The 22,576-nt window shown below is 45.5% G+C and overlaps 1 protein-coding gene across 1 annotated transcript; it reads left to right on the top strand.

Moving 5' to 3' along the window:
• The first annotated feature begins 522 nt into the window (after positions 1-522).
• adnpb (activity-dependent neuroprotector homeobox b) lies at positions 523-21,255 on the top strand. Its single transcript, XM_079581040.1, has 8 exons — positions 523-871; positions 5,839-5,954; positions 6,031-6,123; positions 7,448-7,978; positions 10,302-10,880; positions 15,804-16,100; positions 17,698-17,979; positions 20,292-21,255. Exons 2-8 carry the CDS (start codon positions 5,847-5,849, stop codon positions 21,213-21,215), a joined length of 2,814 nt encoding a protein of 937 aa, XP_079437166.1. The 5' UTR covers positions 523-871; positions 5,839-5,846; the 3' UTR covers positions 21,216-21,255.
• The last annotated feature ends 1,321 nt before the right edge of the window (positions 21,256-22,576 follow it).

Below are 22,576 nucleotides of genomic sequence, written 5' to 3'. Positions count from 1 at the left end.
TGTCATTTTTTGCAAATTTTTTGATATTTTTTTGTCTTTGTTTTTGTCTTTTTTTGTCTTTTTTTTGGTCTTTTTTTGTCTTTTTTTGTCATTTTTTTGTCATTTTTTTGGTCTTTTTTTGTCATTTTTTCGTCACATTTCCATCATTGTTTTCGTCTCAGTTCTGTTGCTTTTTTCACAGCTTTTTCACAGAAGCTTTTGGATTGGGGTAAAGCCAAACTGGAGAAAATGTGCTCGGTTCAGGTGGGAGTTAAGGGATTAAAAACCTTGTAAATATGCAACTTTTCACTCATAGATTTGCTTGTTTTAATCTTTTTATTTCCCCCCGTCACTAGATGGCCCTAATACGCCGCAGTACGTCTGCATCATCCGCTGAAATGAATAAAAAAGACGTTAATCCGTCTTTAATCCGAGGGAAATCGTTAATTTTGGTGTAACAGACCGTCCCAAGATGGCGGCCTGGTTGACGCAGCGCCGCCGTTGTTCCCGCTCTCTTGTTCCCGCTGACGCTGTGACCGCTTCCTCTCCTTTTATTTGCGCCATTTTGGAGCGGGCTGAGTATTGTCTGTCAGAGCCTCAGAGCCCGGAGCCTCACACCGGGACGGAGCGGACAGTCAGCCCGCACACAGGCGCCTCTCCGCGGCTTCCACACGCCCCGCAGCCCCGCTAACCCGCGCCATGAGCGGCTCCCGGTGAGGAGGAGGAGCAGGAGGAGGAGGAGGCGGCTCCCGGTGGTTCCGTTTACCCGGAGACGTGAGGGGTGAGGCGGCCCGAGCGAGAGGGGAGACGAGAGGGGGAGAGAGCCAGGAAACGACCCGGGAATCAGAGCCCGAAACCCCGGACACGAGCGCGCACCGGCCCGCGGCGGGAGGTGAGGTTTGACCCGCGTTTAGTCCGTTTAACGGCCGCGTCAGTTACACGTTAGTCCCGCGGTTCTGGTCCCGGTACCGCGGTTACACGTTAGGCCGTTTTATAAAGGATTTCAGAGTTTTCGTCACAGTTTAGGCCGTTTTAGATAAAGAAATGATACTAAACATAAAAAAGTACTGTTTGTTTTTAACCCTTTATTAACCACGGCTTCATCTGCGCGAGTAAACAACACACAATAACAAGACTTTTAAAGATGGTGACGTCCAGCAGATCATCCGTAATCCGTAATTAATACATAATAACGGACAAAATGTGAACGTGTGTGAAAGAAAGGAATAGTAAGTCATGATAGAGAAGTAATAAAAGACTAAGACGGGAGAGGTTTCTGTCCCGAGAGGAAGATCGAGCCTCGAAACAAACAAATAATTACGATATTTGATGCAAAACGGTGTCGTTTAGTGATGAATGATGAATGAATAAACATGAGGTAAGTTTATAAAGATCAGAGGACGGTTGTTTAAATGGCGATTCTACGTTTTTCAGAAAAATAGTCCTGAAAGTGAAAAGCCGCGACCCTCCCGTTACCGGTACCGAGTAAACTATGGCTATGTTCTTTTTTTTTTTTTTTGCTGTAAAAAAAAAAAGAAAAAAAAAAAAAAATATATATATTAGCGCCGTGTGATGATGTTATCGGGCGCAAAAAAAAAAATTACAAAAAAAAAAAAAATATTACAAAAAAAAAAAAAAATATTAGCGCCGTGTGATGATGTTATCAGGCCGCAAAAAAAAAAAAAGGAAAAAAAAAAAAAAAAAAAAAAAGGTCTTAGCTTTCAAATGAGGCCTGTAGGATGTAAGGATGTAAACACAAACGTGAGTACTATAATAAAAACGGCAAAAAAAAGTGACATCATTTGGTTTAGTTTTGTAGTTCTTAGCTTTCAAATGTGGCCTTTTCGGTGATTTTTCAGAACGATTTCGGACACACAAAAAAAAAACACCCTTTGTTTGAAATGTTCCTGTAAAATGTTTCCAGTTCGACCCCGGTCCAGACGTCGGTTCGTCGAAAACAGAACCTCGGAGACTCCAGAGGGACCCGCAGTTTTGTAGCAGCTGTCCTCTTAACCTGACCTTCTTAACAGTACGATGATTACGCTTCACCTTTCCCCCGACCTCCTTTACCGAGCACGCTCAAATCCAACTGTTTTGCCGCTCTTTTTCTCCGAAGATTTTCGATTTGGGTAAAGTCGGAACTGTGCTGTGTTGAAAACTCTGTGTTCTTGTCTTGTTTGTGCCGCCCCCCCAGCCCGGATAAGCGGCGGATTGGAAGGGCATCTGACTCGGTGGTTTATGTGGGAGCTGTTTTTCTGTCGCAGAAGGAGAGACTCTGCTGCCTCCCTCCCTCTCCCCCTCCCCTTCCTGTCTCACCCTCCTCACCCGACACCCCCTCCCCTCCCCCCCCAGCGTCGTGAGGCAACCGTCTCCCTCGCTCTCCCCTCCTCTGTCTGGCCTCCATTTTCTCTCTCTCTGTTCCTCCCCTCCCTCCCTCCCCCTCTCTCTCCCCCTTTAGCCTGCCTCCATTTTCTCTTCCCTCTCCCCCTCCTCACCCGTCGCCGCCCCCTCCCCCACTGCGCTCACCCCCTCCTCCCTTTAGCGCTTCTCCCTTCTCCTCTCCCCCTGAGCCGTCCAGCCCTCCTCCCTCCTCTCCCTTTCTCTCACGTCCCCTCTCCTGCCTCTATCTCTCTCTCTCTCTTGTTCCTCCCCCTCCTCCCTCTCTGCTCCCAGCCTGCTCTCCCCCTCTGCTCTCCCTCCCCTCCTCCTCTCCCCCTCTGCTCCCAGCCTGCTCTCATCCCCCCCTCCTCCCAGCCTGCTCTCCCTCCCCTCCTCCTCCTCTCTCCCTTCTCCTCACCCTCTGAGTTATCCAACCCGCTCCCTCCTCTCCCTCCCTCCCCCCTTCTTTCTGCCTCCATTTTCTCTCTCCCTCACCCTTCCCTGAGCCTGCACTCTCTCCCTTCCTCACCCTTCCTCTCTTTCTTCACTCTACCCTCCATTTTCTCTCTCTCTCTCCCTCCTCCCTCCCTCCCCCTTCCTCTCTCTCATTACTCAGCCCTCCATTTTCTCTCTCTCCCTCCCTCCCTCTCTCCCTCCTCCCTCCCCCTTCCTCTCTTTCTTCACTCTACCCTCCATTTTCTCTCTCTCTCTCCCTCCCTCCCTCCCTCCCTCTCATTACTCTGCCCTCCCTCCCTCCCTCCCCCTCTGCTTGTATCTCTCTCTCCCTCCGCACAGCCTCTCCTCTGCCTGCCCTCCATTTTGTCTCTCCCTCTCCAGCGCCGCCCTCCTCCCCCCTCCCTCCCTCCCTCCCTCCCTCCCCCTCCTCCCCCCCCTCACTGCAGACGCGGTGGAGAGGCTGCTGCTGCTTCAGTAGGAGGCGCCGTTTGCGTCTCTGGCGTTTGTTGCTGTAGCAGAGACGTTTGTGTGCCGTGTAGCTGCCCCGGTATAGCGCCCCCTAGGCCCCGCGGTGAAACCCTCACGCCCCACGCGGTCCCCCCCCCAAACGGTCCCCTCGATCCCGGGGCCGAACCCGAGAAACTGTTTCTGCAAAACGCTCAAAGTTTTGATTTGAAAGCTGATGTGAGAAACTACTCAGACTTGTTTTGAGGAAGTGGAGGCGGAGTCTTCCTCTGTGCTCGCGGCGCCGGTCACAGGGTGTGTGAGGAGCACAGCGCCCTCTGCTGGACAGGACGCCGCCTCGCTTTCATACAAAACATCACTTACATCAGCATCATTTCAGTTCAGTAAAGCGGCAAATGTTTAAGCCGCTGACAGGAAGTGACATAGACGAAGTTCAGTTTGACTCACGGTCGGCACGGCAACAGCTCAAAATGGTTTGCCTTCAGCTATGTCACTTCCTGTCTGTGTTTTAAAAAGGAAGTGAAGCTATAAACGTCACAGAAATGAACTCAAGAAAACTCGGTACAATCTTTGTGTTCTTTGACCTGTCTTTAGCGTGTTCTTTAGCGTGTTTTCTGTGCTTCTCTATGGTCCTCATGAGGCGGAGCTGACGTCATACCGCCCCCTGGTGGCGAGGGCGACTCCAAGAGACACTTAGGAGCACTGATTCTAATGGGAGTTTTTCTAAGAATCGCTCTGACCCATGTGACCCATGTGACCCATGTGACCCTGGGCTGGGGAGGTGAAATATTTATAACCTAGTAGGGCTGCTCGATTATTGATCAAAAAATCATCAAAAAAAGACAAAAATCCAGCAAAAAAAGACAAAAATCCAGCAAAAAATGACAAAAATCCAGCAAAAAAGTGACAAAAGTCCAGCAAAAAATGTCAAAAATCCAGCAAAAAAGTGACAAAAATCCAGCAAAAAATGTCAAAAATCCAGCAAAAAAGTGACAAAAATCCAGCAAAAAATGTCAAAAATCCAGCAAAAAAGTGACAAAAATCCAGCAAAAAAAAGACAAAAATCCAGCAAAAAAAAAGACAAAAATCCAGCAAAAAATGACAAAAATCCAGCAAAAAATGACAAAAATCCAGCAAAAAAGTGACAAAAATCCATCAAAAAAGTGACAAAAGTCCAGCAAAAAAAGACAAAAATCCAGCAAAAAAGTGACAAAAGTCCAGCAAAAAAAGACAAAAATCCAGCAAAAAAGTGACAAAAATCCAGCAAAAAAGTGACAAAAGTCCAGCAAAAAATGTCAAAAATCCAGCAAAAAAGTGACAAAAGTCCAGCAAAAAAAGACAAAAATCCAGCAAAAAAGTGACAAAAATCCAGCAAAAAAGTGACAAAAGTCCAGCAAAAAATGTCAAAAATCCAGCAAAAAAGTGACAAAAATCCAGCAAAAAAGTGACAAAAGTCCAGCAAAAAATGACAAAAATCCAGCAAAAAATGACAAAAATCCAGCAAAAAAGTGACAAAAATCCATCAAAAAAGTGACAAAAGTCCAGCAAAAAAAGACAAAAATCCAGCAAAAAAGTGACAAAAGTCCAGCAAAAAAAGACAAAAATCCAGCAAAAAAGTGACAAAAATCCAGCAAAAAAGTGACAAAAGTCCAGCAAAAAATGTCAAAAATCCAGCAAAAAAGTGACAAAAATCCAGCAAAAAAGTGACAAAAGTCCAGCAAAAAATGACAAAAATCCATCAAAAAAAGACAAAAATCCAGCAAAAAAAAGACAAAAATCCAGCAAAAAAGTGACAAAAATCCATCAAAAAAATGACAAAAATCCATCAAAAAAGTGACAAAAATCCATCAAAAAAATGACAAAAATCCATCAAAAAAGTGACAAAAATCCATCAAAAAAGTGACAAAAATCCATCAAAAAAAGACAAAAATCCATCAAAAAAATGACAAAAATCCATCAAAAAAATGACAAAAATCCATCAAAAAAAGACAAAAATCCATCAAAAAAAGACAAAAATCCATCAAAAAAAGACGAAAATCCATCAAAAAAAGACAAAAATCCATCAAAAAAAGACAAAAATCCATCAAAAAAGTGACAAAAATCCATCAAAAAAAGACAAAAATCCATCAAAAAAGTGACAAAAATACATCAAAAAAGTGACAAAAATCCATCAAAAAAAGACAAAAATCCATCAAAAAAGTGACAAAAATCCCCAAATTTGAATTTTTTTTTTAGAAATTTTTTTTTTTGAAAAAATAAAAAATTATAATCGATTTTTTGCGATTATGCTAATTTTGTAATCGTTTACTGTTGTAATCGAAATCGTAATCGAATTTCGATTAATTGCACAGCCCTATAACCTAGTTTTTGTTTATCAGCCCAAAAATGTGAAGCATGTTCAGTGCATTGACTGGCTCTGGAGCTCTGTGGAGGCTCCGCCCCCTGGAGCGGCCATTGCGGTTCACACGGCGCGGGAGCCTGTCCAGTGAATGGGACCCGCTCATCCTTCTTATGTGATGTTTTCTGCATGTTCTTAGCGTGTTCTGTGTGCGTGTCCAGGCCTGACCATGTTCCAGTTACCGGTCAATAACCTGGGTTCTCTGAGGAAGGCTCGCAGGAACGTGAAGCGGGCTCTGAGCGACATCGGCCTGGACTTCTGCAGAGAACATGTCGACGTGAGTCCGGCCTCCGCACAGACACCGTCACATCTGTGTATCTCCGTCAGAGTGATAGTGTACATGTTTTGTGCAGGACTTCAAGGACTTCACGCCTCCGGAGATCTACATCAAGCACACGAGCTGGGAGGACGTGTGCTCCTGGGAGCCCTCACACACCAAAGTGCAGGTCTGGATCCAAACACGGGCCTTTGTGGGGAGTTTGTACGGTTTGAAAACGTTTGGAAGGTATTGGAAAGTTTGAACGGGATGGAAATAAGAAATAAACAGTTTGGATTGTTTTGGGACAGTTTGGAAAAGTGTAGAAATAAAAAAATAAAAAAGAGAATTTATTTTGAAAATTCAAGAATATTTTTTTTCAAAATTCGACATTTTTTGTTGTTGAAAATTCTATAATAATTTTTTTTTTTTTTTTTTCTTTTTTAGAAAATTGTAGATTTTTTTTTCATTTTAGATTTCCCACCAGGACGGGGCCTTTCTGTGGAGTTTGCATGTTCTCCCAGAGTCTGCGTAGGTTTCCTCCAGGTACTCCGGTTTCCCCTACCACTAAAAACATGTACAATAGATTCCCCTCTAGGGCCAGGACTCCCCTGAAAAAGCGATTCTTAATCTCAGTGGGAATATCCTGGTTAAATAAAGGTCAATAAATAAAATAAATACATTTTTTTATTTTTACATTTTTTAATTCTAGAATTTTGGGGGGAAATGTAAGAAAAAAAATCTCTATATATTTTTTTTAAATTAAACACATTTTGGGGAAAATTGTAGAATTTTTTATGACATTTTTTTGAAATGTTAGAACAGTTTGTAAACCGTCCTCCACATGTCTTTCCCACGCTTATTCACTCACAAATACTGACACGTTTGGTATCCACGTGTAGCACGAAAGGCCGTGACCGAGGTGACGCTGTGATCCAAATATGGTCATTTCCTTTGTGGGAGACAGAGCGGCTAAAGACGGGAGAAACGTGCACAGGGGCGTGTCCAGAGAAAGAGACTAAACTCTAGTGTCAGGGTAAAAAGCACAGGGCCGAGAACTGAACCCTGGGGGACTCCACAGGGTAGAAGCTTCCAAACGGGATCACCGCTGGTCTGATAGTGTACATGTTTTGGTTCCAGGATTACCGCTCGAAGCCGTTCGTCTGATGTTGTACATGTTTTGGTCTGATGTTGTACATGTTTTGGTCTGATAGTGTACATGTTTTGTTCCAGGATTACCGCTCGAAGCCGTTCGTCTGATGTTGTACATGTTGTGGTCTGATGTTGTACATGTTTTGGTCTGATGTTGTACATGTTGTGGTCTGATGTTGTACATGTTTTGGTCTGATGTTGTACATGTTGTGGTCTGATGTTGTACATGTTTTGGTCTGATGTTGTACATGTTTTGTTCCAGGATTACCGCTCGAAGCCGTTCGTCTGATAGTATATATGTTTTTGTTTCAGGATTACCGCTCGAAGCCGCTGGTCTGATAGTATATATGTTTTTGTTCCAGGATTACCGCTCGAAGCCGTTCGTCTGCTCCGGCTGCGTCTTCTCGTCCAAGTACTTCTCCGCCTACAAGAGCCACTTCAGGAACGTCCACAGCGAGGACTTCGAGAACCACATCCTGCTGAACTGTCCGTACTGCACCTTTAACGGAAACAAGAGCACGTTGGAGACGCACATCAAGCTGTTCCACATGCCGGCCGCCGCGCCCCGCCCCCCCGGCTCCGCCCCCGCGGCGCTGAAGGACGGGCTGAAGCGGGAGAGCGTGGAGCAGGCCGTGTACTACTGTAAGAAGTGCACCTACAGGGACCCGCTCTACAACGTGGTCCGCAAGCACATCTACAGGGAGCACTTCCAGCAGGTGGCGCAGCCGTACATCGTGAAGCCCGGGGAGAAGAGCGCGGCGCCCAACGGCACGGGCAAAACCGTCGTCAACACCAGCAACCAGATCCACTGCAAGAAGTGTCTGTTCGTGCCGCGGTCGTACGAGGCGCTGGTGCAGCACGTGATCGAGGACCACGAGCGGATCGGGTACCAGGTGAGGACCACGCCCTCAGCGTAACACCGTAACACCGTAAACGCCATGTCAGAGCGAGATACACACTGTTACCAGGTACGGACCACGCCCTCACCGTAGCACCGTAAACGCCATTTCAGAGCGAGATAAACACTAATAACCACGAGCGGATCGAGTACCAGGTACGGACACGCCCACACGTAACACCGTAAACGCCATGTTAGAGCGAGATAAACGCCATTACCAGGTGAGGTCCACGTAGGGCTGCTCAATTATTGAAAAAATAATAATCACGATTATTCAAACAATTATTTGTTGCCTTTAAAAATATCCATCAAAAAAGTGACAAAAATCCATCAAAAAAAGACAAAAATCCAGCAAAAAAGTGACAAAAATCCATCAAAAAAGTGACAAAAATCCATCAAAAAAGTGACAAAAATCCAGCAAAAAAGTGACAAAAATCCAGCAAAAAAGTGACAAAAATCCATCAAAAAAGTGACAAAAATCCAGCAAAAAAAAGACAAAAATCCAGCAAAAAAAAGACAAAAATCCAGCAAAAAAGTGACAAAAATCCAGCAAAAAAGTGACAAAAATCCAGCAAAAAAGTGACAAAAATCCAGCAAAAAAGTGACAAAAATCCATCAAAAAAGTGACAAAAATCCAACAAAAAAGACAAAAATCCATCAAAAAAGACAAAAATACAGCAAAAAAGTGACAAAAATCCAGCAAAAAAGTGACAAAAATCCAGCAAAAAAGTGACAAAAATCCAGCAAAAAAAAGACAAAAATCCAGCAAAAAAGTGACAAAAATCCAGCAAAAAAAGACAAAAATCCAGCAAAAAAAGACAAAAATCCAGCAAAAAAGACAAAAATACAGCAAAAAAGTGACAAAAATCCAGCAAAAAAGTGACAAAAATCCAGCAAAAAAGTGACAAAAATCCAGCAAAAAAAGACAAAAATCCAGCAAAAAAAGACAAAAATCCAGCAAAAAAGACAAAAATACAGCAAAAAAGTGACAAAAATACAGCAAAAAAAGACAAAAATACAGCAAAAAAGTGACAAAAATACAGCAAAAAAGTGACAAAAATTCATTAAAAAAAGACAAAAATCCAGCAGAAAAAAAGACAAAAATCCATAAAAAAAAAGTGACAAAAATCCAGCAGAAAAAAAGACAAAAATCCATAAAAAAAAAGTGACAAAAATCCAAAAATTAGAAAAAAAAAATGAAAAAAAATATTATTAGCGATTTTTTGCGATTATGCAAATGTTGTAATCGTTTACTGTTGTAATCGGAATCGGAATCGAATTTCGATTAATTGCACAGCCCTAGGTCCACGCCCTCACGTAACACCGTAAACGCCATGTCAGAGCGAGATAAACACTGTTACCAGGTAGCCAGGGAGTAGGTGTGGTGTATATATGAAGCTCCTCCTCCTGGTATATTCAGCTCCTCCTCCTGAAATATTAAGCTCCTCCTCCTGGTATAGTAAGCTCCTCCTCCTGTTATATAGTAAGCTCCTCCTCGTATATATTAAGCTCCTCCTCCTGGTATATTAAGTTCCTCCTCGTATATATTGAGCTCCTCCTCGTATATATTAAGCTCCTCCTCCTCGTATATATTAAGCTCCTCCTCCTCGTATATAGTAAGCTCCTCCTCCTGGTATATGAAGCTCCTCCTCCTGGTATATATTAAGCTCCTCCTCCTGGTATATTAAGCTCCTCCTCCTGGTATATATTAAGCTCCTCCTGGTATAGTAAGCTCCTCCTCCTGGTATATTAAGCTCCTCCTGGTATAGTAAGCTCCTCCTCCTGGTATATTAAGCTCCTCCTCCTCGTATATATTAAGCTCCTCCTCCTCGTATATATTAAGCTCCTCCTCGTATATATTAAGCTCCTCCTCCTGGTATATATTAAGCTCCTCCTCCTGGTATATTCAGCTCCTCCTCGTATATATTAAGCTCCTCCTCGTATATATTAAGCTCCTCCTCCTGGAATATTAAGCTCCTCCTCCTGGTATATTCAGCTCCTCCTCGTATATATTAAGCTCCTCCTCCTGGTATATTAAGCTCCTCCTCGTGGTATATTCAGCTCCTCCTCGTATATATTAAGCTCCTCCTCCTGGTATATTAAGCTCCTCCTCGTATATATTAAGCTCCTCCTCCTGGTATATTCAGCTCCTCCTCCTGGTATATTAAGCTCCTCCTCCTGGTATATTAAGCTCCTCCTGGTATATTAAGCTCCTCCTCCTGGTATATTAAGCTCCTCCTCCTGGTACATTAAGCTCCTCCTCGTGGTATAGTAAGCTCCTCCTCCTGGTACATTAAGCTCCTCCTCCTCTCCTCCAGGTGACGGCGATGATCGGCCACACGAGCGTGATCGTGCCGCGCCCTAAAGCCGTGGTCTTGGCTCCGCCCAAAGCCCTGAGTGAGAAGACGGTGATCGGGATGGGCCCTAAGGGGGCGGTGCTGGCCTCCACGCGCTCTCTGACCTCAGGGCTGACCTCGGCGCTGCCCGGCAGGGCGGCGGCGCCCGCGGCACCTAAACCCATGCTGCTGTCCGGACTCAAAGACATGAAAGTGCTGACCGCGAGGGGCGGGGTCAGCGGGGGCGGCCAGGCGGCGAGGGGCGGGCCCCCGGGGAACGCCCACGTGTTCGTGCCGCACCAATCGGCCGCCGCCAAACAGCTGCTGAGCGGCGCCGGCCTCCGAGGCGCCATCGCTCTGGGCAGCTCCGCTCTCAAGTCCAACCCCCTGGGCTCCCGCGTGCAGGCGGCCGCCACCACCGTCGCCTCCGTAACGGCCAAGCGCGGCACTCTGCTCGGCGCCGCCGTCACTCAGAAGTGGAAGATCTGCACCATCTGCAACGAGCTGTTCCCCGACAACGTGTACTCCGCCCACTTCGCCAAGGAGCACCAGGCGCAGAAGGTGAGCCGTATTCAGGTTCCGGCCGCAGTAATGAGATATTATGTTGTTATTCAGGTTCCGGCCGCAGTAATGAGATATTATGTTGTTATTCAGGTTCCGGCCGCAGTAATGATACATTATGTTGTTATTCAGGTTCCGGCCGTAGTAATGATACATTATGTTGTTATTCAGGTTCCGGCCGCAGTAATAATACATTATGTTGTTATTCAGGTTCCGGCCGTAGTAATTATACATTATGTTGTTATTCAGGTTCCGGCCGTAGTAATGAGATATTATGTTGTTATTCAGGTTCCGGCCGCAGTAATGAGATATTATGTTATTCAGGTTCCTGCTGTAGTAATGAGATATTATGTTGTTATTCAGGTTCCGGCCGCAGTAATGAGATATTATGTTATTCAGGTTCCGGCCGTAGTAATGAGATATTATGTTGTTATTCAGGTTCCGGCCGCAGTAATGAGATATTATGTTATTCAGGTTCCGGCCGTAGTAATGAGATATTATGTTGTTATTCAGGTTCCGGTCGTAGTAATGAGATATTATGTTATTATTCAGGTTCCGGCCGTAGTAATGAGATATTATGTTGTTATTCAGGTTCCGGCCGTAGTAATGAGATATTATGTTGTTATTCAGGTTCCGGCCGCAGTAATGAGATATTATGTTGTTATTCAGGTTCCGGCCGTAGTAATGAGATATTATGTTGTTATTCAGGTTCCGGCCGCAGTAATGAGATATTATGTTATTCAGGTTCCGGCCGTAGTAATGAGATATTATGTTATTATTCAGGTTCCGGCCGTAGTAATGAGATATTATGTTGTTATTCAGGTTCCGGCCGTAGTAATGAGATATTATGTTGTTATTCAGGTTCCGGCCGCAGTAATGAGATATTATGTTGTTATTCAGGTTCCGGCCGTAGTAATGAGATATTATGTTGTTATTCAGGTTCCGGCCGCAGTAATGAGATATTATGTTATTCAGGTTCCTGCTGTAGTAATGAGATATTATGTTGTTATTCAGGTTCCGGCCGCAGTAATGAGATATTATGTTATTCAGGTTCCGGCCGTAGTAATGAGATATTATGTTGTTATTCAGGTTCCGGCCGTAGTAATGAGATATTATGTTATTCAGGTTCCGGCCGCAGTAATGAGATATTATGTTATTCAGGTTCCGGCCGTAGTAATGAGATATTATGTTATTCAGGTTCCGGCCGCAGTAATGAGATATTATGTTGTTATTCAGGTTCCGGCCGTAGTAATGAGATATTATGTTGTTATTCAGGTTCCTGCCGTAGTAATATTACATTATGTTGTTATTCAGGTTCCTGCTGTAGTAATAATACATTATGTTGTTATTCAGGTTCCTGCTGTAGTAATAATACATTATGTTGTTATTCAGGTTCCTGCCGTAGTAATAATACATTATGTTGTTATTCAGGTTCCTGCCGTAGTAATAATACATTATGTTGTTATTCAGGTTCCTGCTGTAGTAATAATACATTATGTTGTTATTCAGGTTCCTGCCGTAGTAATAATACATTATGTTGTTATTCAGGTTCCTGCCGTAGTAATATTACATTATGTTGTTATTCAGGTTCCTGCTGTAGTAATAATACATTATGTTGTTATTCAGGTTCCTGCTGTAGTAATAATACATTATGTTGTTATTCAGGTTCCTGCCGTAGTAATAATACATTATGTTGTTATTCAGGTTCCGGCCGTAGTAATAATACATTATGTTATTCAGGTTCCTGCCGTAGTAATTATACATTATGTTGTTATTCAGGTTCCGGCCGTAGTAATAATACATTATGTTATTCAGGTTCCTGCCGTAGTAATAATACATTATGTTGTTATTCAGGTTCCTGCTGTAGTAATAATACATTATGTTGTTATTCAGGTTCCTGCTGTAGTAATAATACATTATGTTGTTATTCAGGTTCCTGCTGTAGTAATAATACATTATGTTGTTATTCAGGTTCCTGACGCAGTAATAATACATTATGTTGTTATTCAGGTTCCTGACGCAGTAATAATACATTATGTTGTTATTCAGGTTCCGGCTGTAGTAATAATACATTATGTTGTTATTCAGGTTCAGGTCGTAGTAATAATACATTATGTTGTTATTCAGGTTCGGGTCGTAGTAATAATACATTATGTTGTTATTCAGGTTCCTGCCGTAGTAATAATACATTATGTTGTTATTCAGGTTCCGGCCGTAGTAATAATACATTATGTTGTTATTCAGGTTCCTGCAGTAGTAATAATACATTATGTTGTTATTCAGGTTCCTGCAGTAGTAATAATACATTATGTTGTTATTCAGGTTCCTGCAGTAGTAATAATACATTATGTTGTTATTCAGGTTCCGGCCGTAGTAATAATGCATTATGTTGTTATTCAGGTTCCGGCCGTAGTAATAATACATTATGTTGTTATTCAGGTTCCGGCCGCAGTAATAATACATTATGTTGTTATTCAGGTTCCGGCCGTAGTAATAATACATTATGTTGTTATTCAGGTTCCGGCCGCAGTAATAATACATTATGTTGTTATTCAGGTTCCGGTCGTAGTAATAATACATTATGTTGTTATTCAGGTTCCTGCCGTAGTAATAATACATTATGTTGTTATTCAGGTTCCGGCCGTAGTAATAATACATTATGTTGTTATTCAGGTTCCTGCCGTAGTAATAATACATTATGTTGTTATTCAGGTTCCTGCCGTAGTAATATTACATTATGTTGTTATTCAGGTTCCTGCTGTAGTAATAATACATTATGTTGTTATTCAGGTTCCTGCTGTAGTAATAATACATTATGTTGTTATTCAGGTTCCGGCCGCAGTAATAATACATTATGTTGTTATTCATGTTCCTGCCGTAGTAATAATGCATTATGTTGTTATTCAGGTTCCGGCCGTAGTAATAATACATTATGTTGTTATTCAGGTTCCGGCTGTAGTAATAATACATTATGTTGTTATTCAGGTTCCTGCTGTAGTAATAATACATTATGTTGTTATTCAGGTTCCGGCCATAGTAATAATACATTATGTTGTTATTCAGGTTCCTGCTGTAGTAATAATACATTATGTTGTTATTCAGGTTCCTGCTTTAGTAATAATACATTATGTTGTTATTCAGGTTCCTGCTGTAGTAATAATACATTATGTTGTTATTCAGGTTCCTGCTGTAGTAATAATACATTATGTTGTTATTCAGGTTCCTGCTGTAGTAATAATACATTATGTTGTTATTCAGGTTCCTGCCGCAGTAATAATACATTATGTTGTTATTCAGGTTCCTGCTGTAGTAATAATACATTATGTTGTTATTCAGGTTCCTGCCGTAGTAATAATACATTATGTTGTTATTCAGGTTCCTGCCGTAGTAATAATACATTATGTTGTTATTCAGGTTCCTGCCGCAGTAATAATACATTATGCTGTTATTCAGGTTCCGGCCGTAGTAATAATACATTATGTTGTTATTCAGGTTCCGGCCGTAGTAATAATACATTATGTTGTTATTCAGGTTCCGGCCGTAGTAATAATACATTATGTTGTTATTCAGGTTCCGGCCGCAGTAATAATACATTATGTTGTTATTCAGGTTCCTGCCGTAGTAATAATACATTATGTTGTTATTCAGGTTCCTGCTGTAGTAATATTACATTATGTTGTTATTCAGGTTCCGGCCGTAGTAATAATACATTATGTTGTTATTCAGGTTCCTGCCGTAGTAATAATACATTATGTTGTTATTCAGGTTCCTGCCGTAGTAATATTACATTATGTTGTTATTCAGGTTCTGGCTGTAGTAATAATACATTATGTTGTTATTCAGGTTCCTGCCGTAGTAATAATACATTATGTTGTTTTTCAGGTTCCTGCCGTAGTAATAATACATTATGTTGTTATTCAGGTTCCTGCTGTAGTAATAACACATTATGTTGTTATTCAGGTTCCGGCTGTAGTAATAATACATTATGTTGTTATTCAGGTTCCGGCCGTAGTAATAACACATTATGTTGTTATTCAGGTTCCTGCTGTAGTAATAATACATTATGTTGTTATTCAGGTTCCGGCCGCAGTAATAATACATTATGTTATTCAGGTTCCGGCCGTAGTAATAATACATTATGTTGTTATTCAGGTTCCTGCTGTAGTAATAATACATTATGTTGTTATTCAGGTTCCTGCCGTAGTAATAATACATTATGTTGTTATTCAGGTTCCTGCTGTAGTAATAATACATTATGTTGTTATTCAGGTTCCTGCCGTAGTAATAATACATTATGTTGTTATTCAGGTTCCGGCCGTAGTAATATTACATTATGTTGTTATTCAGGTTCCTGCCGTAGTAATAATACATTATGTTGTTATTCAGGTTCCTGCTGTAGTAATAATACATTATGTTGTTATTCAGGTTCCTGCCGTAGTAATGAGATATTATGTTGTTATTCAGGTTCCTGCCGTAGTAATAACACATTATGTTGTTATTCATGTTCCGGCCACAGTAATAATACATTATGTTGTTATTCAGGTTCCGGCCGCAGTAATAATACATTATGTTGTTATTCAGGTTCCTGCTGTAGTAATATTACATTATGTTGTTATTCAGGTTCCTGCTGTAGTAATAATACATTATGTTGTTATTCAGGTTCGGGTCGTAGTAATATTACATTATGTTGTTATTCAGGTTCCTGCCGTAGTAATAATACATTATGTTGTTATTCAGGTTCCTGCTGTAGTAATAATACATTATGTTATTCAGGTTCCTGCCGTAGTAATAATACATTATGTTATTCAGGTTCCGGCCGTAATAATAATACATTATGTTGTTATTCAGGTTCCTGCCGTAGTAATGAGATATTATGTTGTTATTCAGGTTCCGGCCGTAGTAATAATACATTATGTTATTCAGGTTCCGGCCGTGGCCAACTACATCATGAAGATCCATAACTTCACCAGTAAATGCCTGTACTGTAACCGGTACCTGCCGAGCGACACGCTGCTGAACCACATGCTGATCCACGGCCTGTCGTGCCCGTTCTGCCGCGCCACCTTTAACGACGTGGAGAAGATGGTGTCGCACATGAGGCTGTCCCACGCCAGCGAGAGCGCGGCGCCACGCTCCGACGCGCCGCTCACCTTCGACCTCACGCTGCAGCACGGGAACCCCAAGAACATCCAGCTGCTGGTCACCACCTACAACCTCAAGGTCAGGGTCAGCACAGACTGTCGACTGGACCGGGCTGTGAAGGACATGACACTTAGTTTGGGATGTTTATAGTTTCACTGACAGGAAGTGACATAGATGGAGGAAAACTACTTCAAACTGTTGCCGTGCCGACCATGTTACGTCGAGAGATATAGATACAGACGGCATCTCTGGAATCGCCCATATATGGTCATGTTTGAAAACAGTTAAGGGGGAAAACAATTTGGAGAAAAATTTAAACTTTCTTTAATTATTCAAAAACTACTGTAACAAATGTTGAATTATGAATATAGTTTCTACTAAATAAAGATACAAAGACATGGGGAGGAGCAAAGTGGTTCAACAGCCCATAAATACATGAATAATGGAGAATGCTAACTTGATGCTACATGTTAGCATGGGGCTAATGCTAATGGTTAGCTAGCGCTTGCTACAACTGCCGTTTTTTCACTTCTACTGAACAATCTGCTGTGAGAAAATATCCATATGGGCCTGATTTACACCTGACTTTATTTATGTGATAAATAAGTTCATATTCCACCAGAAAATGGCGAAAAAGAGGGAAAATTGTGTTTCTCCAAAGATTCTATTTTCCCCCTCGGCGAAGCCACGCCCCCTTCTATGACGAGATGCCGTCTGTATCTATTGACGGCATCTTGTCATAGAAGGGGGCGTGGCCAATTGTTCACTCTTTTTAGCAATTTTCAGGCGAAACATTAACTTATTTTTCACATACAAATAAAGTCAAGTATAAATCGGGTCCATATGGATGTTTATTCACTGCAGATTGTTCTGTAGAAGCGAATAAACGGCAGTCATAGCAAGCGCTCGCTAGCATTAGCACGATGCTAACATGTAGCATCATGTTAGTGATGTGTCATTTCTGTTTTTATGGGCTGTTGAACCACTTTGCTCCTCCCCATGTCTTTGTATCTTTATTGAGTAGAAACTATATTCATAATTCAGCATTTGTGAAAGTAGTTTTTGAATAATTTGAGAAAGTTTGAGATTTTTCTCAATTGTTTTCCCCCTTGACCATATATGGGCGATTCCAGAGATGCCGTCTGTATCAACCTGAGGCAAATCACTTCTAACACCAGACTAACCATATAAATGTCTAAATAAAGACAAATAAAGATATGTATATGGTTAGTCTGGTGTTATCAGTGATTTGCCTCAGGTGCTCTGTGGAGCGGGTCACACTGTTTTCAATGCAGGCTAGCTGATACCATAGACATGCACTAGCCTAGCACTAGCCTAGCGCCACGAAACTCTTCAAACATAAGAAATCAGCAACACACATAAGAAGGAAGTGAGGCCCTATGTCAAAAATCCTGAGATATCCCTTTAACTCTGTGAAAGGAGTGAAACAGCGCCCCCAATTTGACTCTGGTGGCCAAAACGTGTACTGCATCCATATTTAGTAATAACCAGATGTGCCACAAAAGTAGTTCACTCTCTGGCGGGCCAAATTTGGAGCCGATTTCAGCATAAATCTACGTTACTACTACTACTACGCTACTTTACGTTATTTTACGTTACTTTACTTTCGTTACTTTACGTTACTTCTGTCCTGACGGCGCCGGTTTGTCTCCAGGACGCTCCGGAGGAGTCGGTGGCGTTCCACGCTCAGAACAGCAGCGGCTCGCTCTCCTCCCTCAGCTCCTCCGCCCTCTCCTCCTCCCTGTCCTCGCTCTCCTCGTCGCTGCTGTCCAACCGGAAGCTCCCGCCGCTGTCGTCCGCCTCCCTGAGGGGCGTGGCCCAGGCCGCCGTCCCCTACAAGAGGGACATCGGCAAAACGCTGTGTCCGCTGTGTTTCAGCATCCTCAAGGGCCCCATCTCCGAGTCCCTGGCCCAGCACCTGAAGGAGAGGCACCAGGTAACTACAACACTGCCCTACAACACTAACCTACAACACTGACCAGCACCTGAAGGAGAGGCACCAGGTAATACAGCCCTACAACCCCACAACGCTGACCTACAACACTGACCCACGACACTAACCAGCACCTGAAGGAGAGGCACCAGGTAATTACTGCCCTACAACACTGCCCTACAACACAACACTAACCAGCACCTGAAGGAGAGGCACCAGGTAATACAGCCCTACAACACTGCCCTACAACACAACACTAACCAGCACCTGAAGGAGAGGCACCAGGTAATTACAGCCCTACAACACTGCCCTACAACACTGCCTTACAACACAACACTAACTAGCACCTCAAGGGCTCCATCTCCTTCAGTACAGGGTTAGAGTTACGGGGCTCCTTCAGTACAGGGTTAGAGTCACGGGGCTCCTTCAGTACAGGGTTAGAGTCACGGGGCTCCTTCAGTACAGAGTTAGGGGCTCCTTCAGTACAGGGTTAGGGGCTCCTTCAGTACAGGGTTAGAGTCACGGGGCTCCTTCAGTACAGAGTTAGGGGCTCCTTCAGTACAGGGTTAGGGGCTCCTTCAGTACAGGGTTAGAGTCACGGGGCTCCTTCAGTACAGGGTTAGAGTCACGGGGCTCCTTCAGTACAGGGTTAGAGTCACGGGGCTCCTTCAGTACAGGGTTAGAGTCACGAGGCTCCTTCAGTACAGGGTTACGAGGCTCCTTCAGTACAGGGTTAGAGTCACGGGGCTCCTTCAGTACAGGGTTAGAGTCACGGGGCTCCTTCAGTACAGGGTTAGAGTCACGGGGCTCCTTCAGTACAGGGTTAGAGTCACGGGGCTCCTTCAGTACAGGGTTAGGGGCTCCTTCAGTACAGGGTTAGAGTCACGGGGCTCCTTCAGTACAGGGTTAGAGTCACGGGGCTCCTTCAGTACAGGGTCACGGGGCTCCTTCAGTACAGGGTTAGAGTCACGGGGCTCCTTCAGTACAGGGTTAGAGTCACGGGGCTCCTTCAGTACAGGGTTAGAGTCACGGGGCTCCTTCAGTACAGGGTTAGAGTTACGGGGCTCCTTCAGTACAGGGTTAGAGTTACGGGGCTCCTTCAGTACAGGGTTAGAGTCACGGGGCTCCTTCAGTACAGGGTTAGAGTCACGGGGCTCCTTCAGTACAGGGTTAGAGTCACGGGGCTCCTTCAGTACAGGGTTAGAGTCACGGGGCTCCTTCAGTACAGGGTTAGAGTCACGGGGCTCCTTCAGTACAGGGTTAGGGGCTCCTTCAGTACAGGGTTAGGGTCATGGGGCTCCTTCAGTACAGGGTTAGAGTCACGGGGCTCCTTCAGTACAGGGTTAGAGTCACGGGGCCCCTTCAGTACAGGGTTAGAGTCACGGGGCTCCTTCAGTACAGGGTTAGAGTCACGGGGCTCCTTCAGTACAGGGTTAGAGTCACGGGGCTCCTTCAGTACAGGGTTAGGGTCACGGGGCTCCTTCAGTACAGGGTTAAAGTCACGGGGCTCCTTCAGTACAGGGTTAGGGGCTCCTTCAGTACAGGGTTAGGGGCTCCTTCAGTACAGGGTTAGAGTCACGGGGCTCCTTCGGTACAGGGTTAGAGTCACGGGGCTCCTTCAGTACAGGGTTAGAGTCACAGGGCTCCTTCAGTACAGGGTTAGGGTCACGGGGCTCCTTCAGTACAGGGTTAGAGTCACGGGGCTCCTTCAGTACAGGGTTAGAGTTATGGGGCTCCTTCAGTACAGGGTTAGGGGGGTCCTTCAGTACAGGGTTAGGGGGGTCCTTCAGTACAGGGTTAGAGTCACGGGGCTCCTTCAGTACAGGGTTAGGGGGGTCCTTCAGTACAGGGTTAGAGTTATGGGGCTCCTTCAGTACAGGGTTAGAGTCACGGGGCTCCTTCAGTACAGGGTTAGAGTCACGGGGCTCCTTCAGTACAGGGTTACGGGGCTCCTTCAGTACAGGGTTAGGGTTACGGGGCTCCTTCAGTACAGGGTTAAAGTCACGGGGCTCCTTCAGTACAGGGTTACGGGGCTCCTTCAGTACAGGGTTAGAGTCACGGGGCTCCTTCAGTGCAGGGTTAGAGTCACGGGGCTCCTTCAGTGCAGGGTTAGAGTCACGGGGCTCCTTCAGTACAGGGTTAGAGTCACGGGGCTCCTTCAGTACAGGGTTAGAGTCACGGGGCTCCTTCAGTACAGGGTTAGAGTCACGGGGCTCCTTCAGTACAGGGTTAGAGTCACGGGGCTCCTTCAGTACAGAGTTAGAGTTATGGGGCTCCTTGCGTACAGCGCTGACCTCCCGTTGCCGTGGTTACAGGTGATCCAGACGGTGCACCCCGTGGAGAAGAAGCTGACCTATAAGTGCATCCACTGTCTGGGCGTCTACACGTCCAACATGACGGCCTCCACCATCACGCTGCACCTGGTTCACTGCCGCGGCGTCGGGAAAGCCCCTCCCAACGGCCCGTCGTCACGGCAATCGCAGCCCGCCCCCAAGCGGCCCGGCAGCCACGCCCCTCAGGCCGACGCCCCGCCCCCCAAACGGCGCCGAGGCCCGCCCCCCGGGGAGAGGGCGCTCCCCCGCGACGTGAACCCTCTGCTTTACCCGGACGACCCCGAGCGCCCGGTCGCGCTCGCCCTGGACCCGAGCGGGCTGGACGCGCAGCCGCCGCCCGCCAAACACGCCTTCCTCACGCGGTACTTCCACGCCGCGCCCTACCCGTGTGAGCGCGAGCAGGAGCGCCTCGCCACCGCGCTGGGCATGTGGAAGAGCGACGTGAGCGCCCACTTCAGCGCCGAGCAACGCCGCTGCGCACGGGGCTGCCGAGGGGGCGGGGCCAGCGTCCTGCTGGGGTTCAGCATGGAGCGACTCGCCGACGTGCGCCACGAGCTGGACCTGGACCTGAGCGGGAACTTCACCGGACGAGGAGACACGAGGAGGACGTCCCAGAGCAGGAGGGGCGTGTCCGAGCGGGCCAGGAGGAGAGGCCACGCCCCGCTAGGACCCATCGCCATCGACTCCGACAGCGACCAGAGCGAGCGCCGCGACGAGGAGGCGGAGCTGGAGGAGGCGGAGCTGGACGACCTGTCGGACGAAGAGGAGGAGGAGGACGACAGCGACGAAGGCGAGGAGGAGGAGGGCGGCCATGTTGGAAACGGCTACAGCGTCCGACAGACTCTGCCCATCATCATCCCCAAGTTCGTGCCGTCGGCGGCTCGGAGCGGCCGCCAGCAAGTCTGACCCGCCCCCTTCGCCACATCTCCATGGAGACGAGCCGGCCCCGCCCCCTCGCCACATCTCCATGGAGACGAGAGTTAGAGACTCCACAACGATCTGCCTCTGAGAGAAACCAGGAGCGAACACGCTAAAGCCATGTTTTTGAACAAACTGAACACGCAAAGGAACGAAACTGTGAAGGGGACTCCGTTATACATGTTTTAGTTGGTGTAAATGACTGTTCTGACTCGTGTTGGTCTTATTTTTAACGTTTCCTTTGTAAATTAATATATCTCTTAATTATTCACTTTGCGTTTCTTTTTGGATTTTCTGTTTGTTCAGAAAAGTGTAAATAAAGTCCTTTGGTAAAACTCCAGGACGAGCGAGAGTAAACGTCTCTGACCTCTGACCCCCAGCTTTACCCAAATCTGAAATATATATATGCATCGTGCAGATATACAGGCCGATATATCGAGTGGATATACAGGCCGATATATCGAGCGGATATACAGGCCGATATATCAAGCGGATATACAGGCCGATATATCGAGCGGATATAAAGGCCGATATATCGAGTGGATATACAGTTGATGTGAACCTCTCAGGTGTTTGTGTGTGAGCTCAGTCATACTAGTGTTGTTAGCATTAGCCTCATTAGCCTCTCCCAGCACTGGGCTGAGGTTAGAGGCGTTAGCATTAGCCTCATTAGCCTCTCCCAGCACTGGGCTGAGGTTAGAGGTGTTAGCATTAGCCTCATTAGCCTCTCCCAGCACTGGGCTGAGGTTAGAGGTGTTAGCATTAGCCTCATTAGCCTCTCCCAGCACTGGGCTGAGTTTAGAGGCGTCAGCATTAGCCTCATTAGCCTCTCCCAGCACTGGGCTGAGGTTAGAGGCGTTAGCATTAGCCTCATTAGCCTCTCCCAGCACTGGGCTGAGGTTAGAGGTGTTAGCATTAGCCTCATTAGCCTCTCCCAGCACTGGGCTGAGTTTAGAGGCGTCAGCATTAGCCTCATTAGCCTCTCCCAGCACTGGGCTGAGGTTAGAGGCGTTAGCATTAGCCTCGTTAGCCTCTCCCAGCACTGGGCTGAGGTTAGAGGCGTTAGCATTAGCCTCTCCCAGCACTGGGCTGAGGTTAGAGGCGTTAGCATTAGCCTCTCCCAGCACTGGGCTGAGGTTAGAGGCGTTAGCATTAGCCTCTCCCAGCACTGGGCTGAGGTTAGAGGCGTTAGCATTAGCCTCGTTAGCCTCTCCCAGCACTGGGCTGAGGTTAGAGGCGTTAGCATTAGCCTCTCCCAGCACTGGGCTGAGGTTAGAGGCGTTAGCATTAGCCTCATTAGCCTCTCCCAGCACTGGGCTGAGGTTAGAGGCGTTAGCATTAGCCTCTCC

Source organism: Gobius niger (assembly GCF_951799975.1).
Source record: "Gobius niger genome assembly, chromosome: 22".
Taxonomy (NCBI): Eukaryota; Metazoa; Chordata; class Actinopteri; order Gobiiformes; family Gobiidae; genus Gobius; species Gobius niger.
Note: the sequence above shows the minus strand (reverse complement) of the source record. Positions and strands in the feature narration are given on the sequence as shown.

Excerpts from the sequence above, each read along its gene's own strand:
- adnpb (XM_079581040.1), top strand. The coding sequence starts at position 5,847 with ATGTTCCAGTTACCGGTCAATAACCTGGGTTCTCTGAGGAAGGCTCGC. Across the intron at positions 6,124-7,447 it reads CCTCACACACCAAAGTGCAG|GATTACCGCTCGAAGCCGTT; the intron begins GTCTGGATCCAA and ends TTTTTGTTCCAG. Across the intron at positions 10,881-15,803 it reads AGGAGCACCAGGCGCAGAAG|GTTCCGGCCGTGGCCAACTA; the intron begins GTGAGCCGTATT and ends TATGTTATTCAG.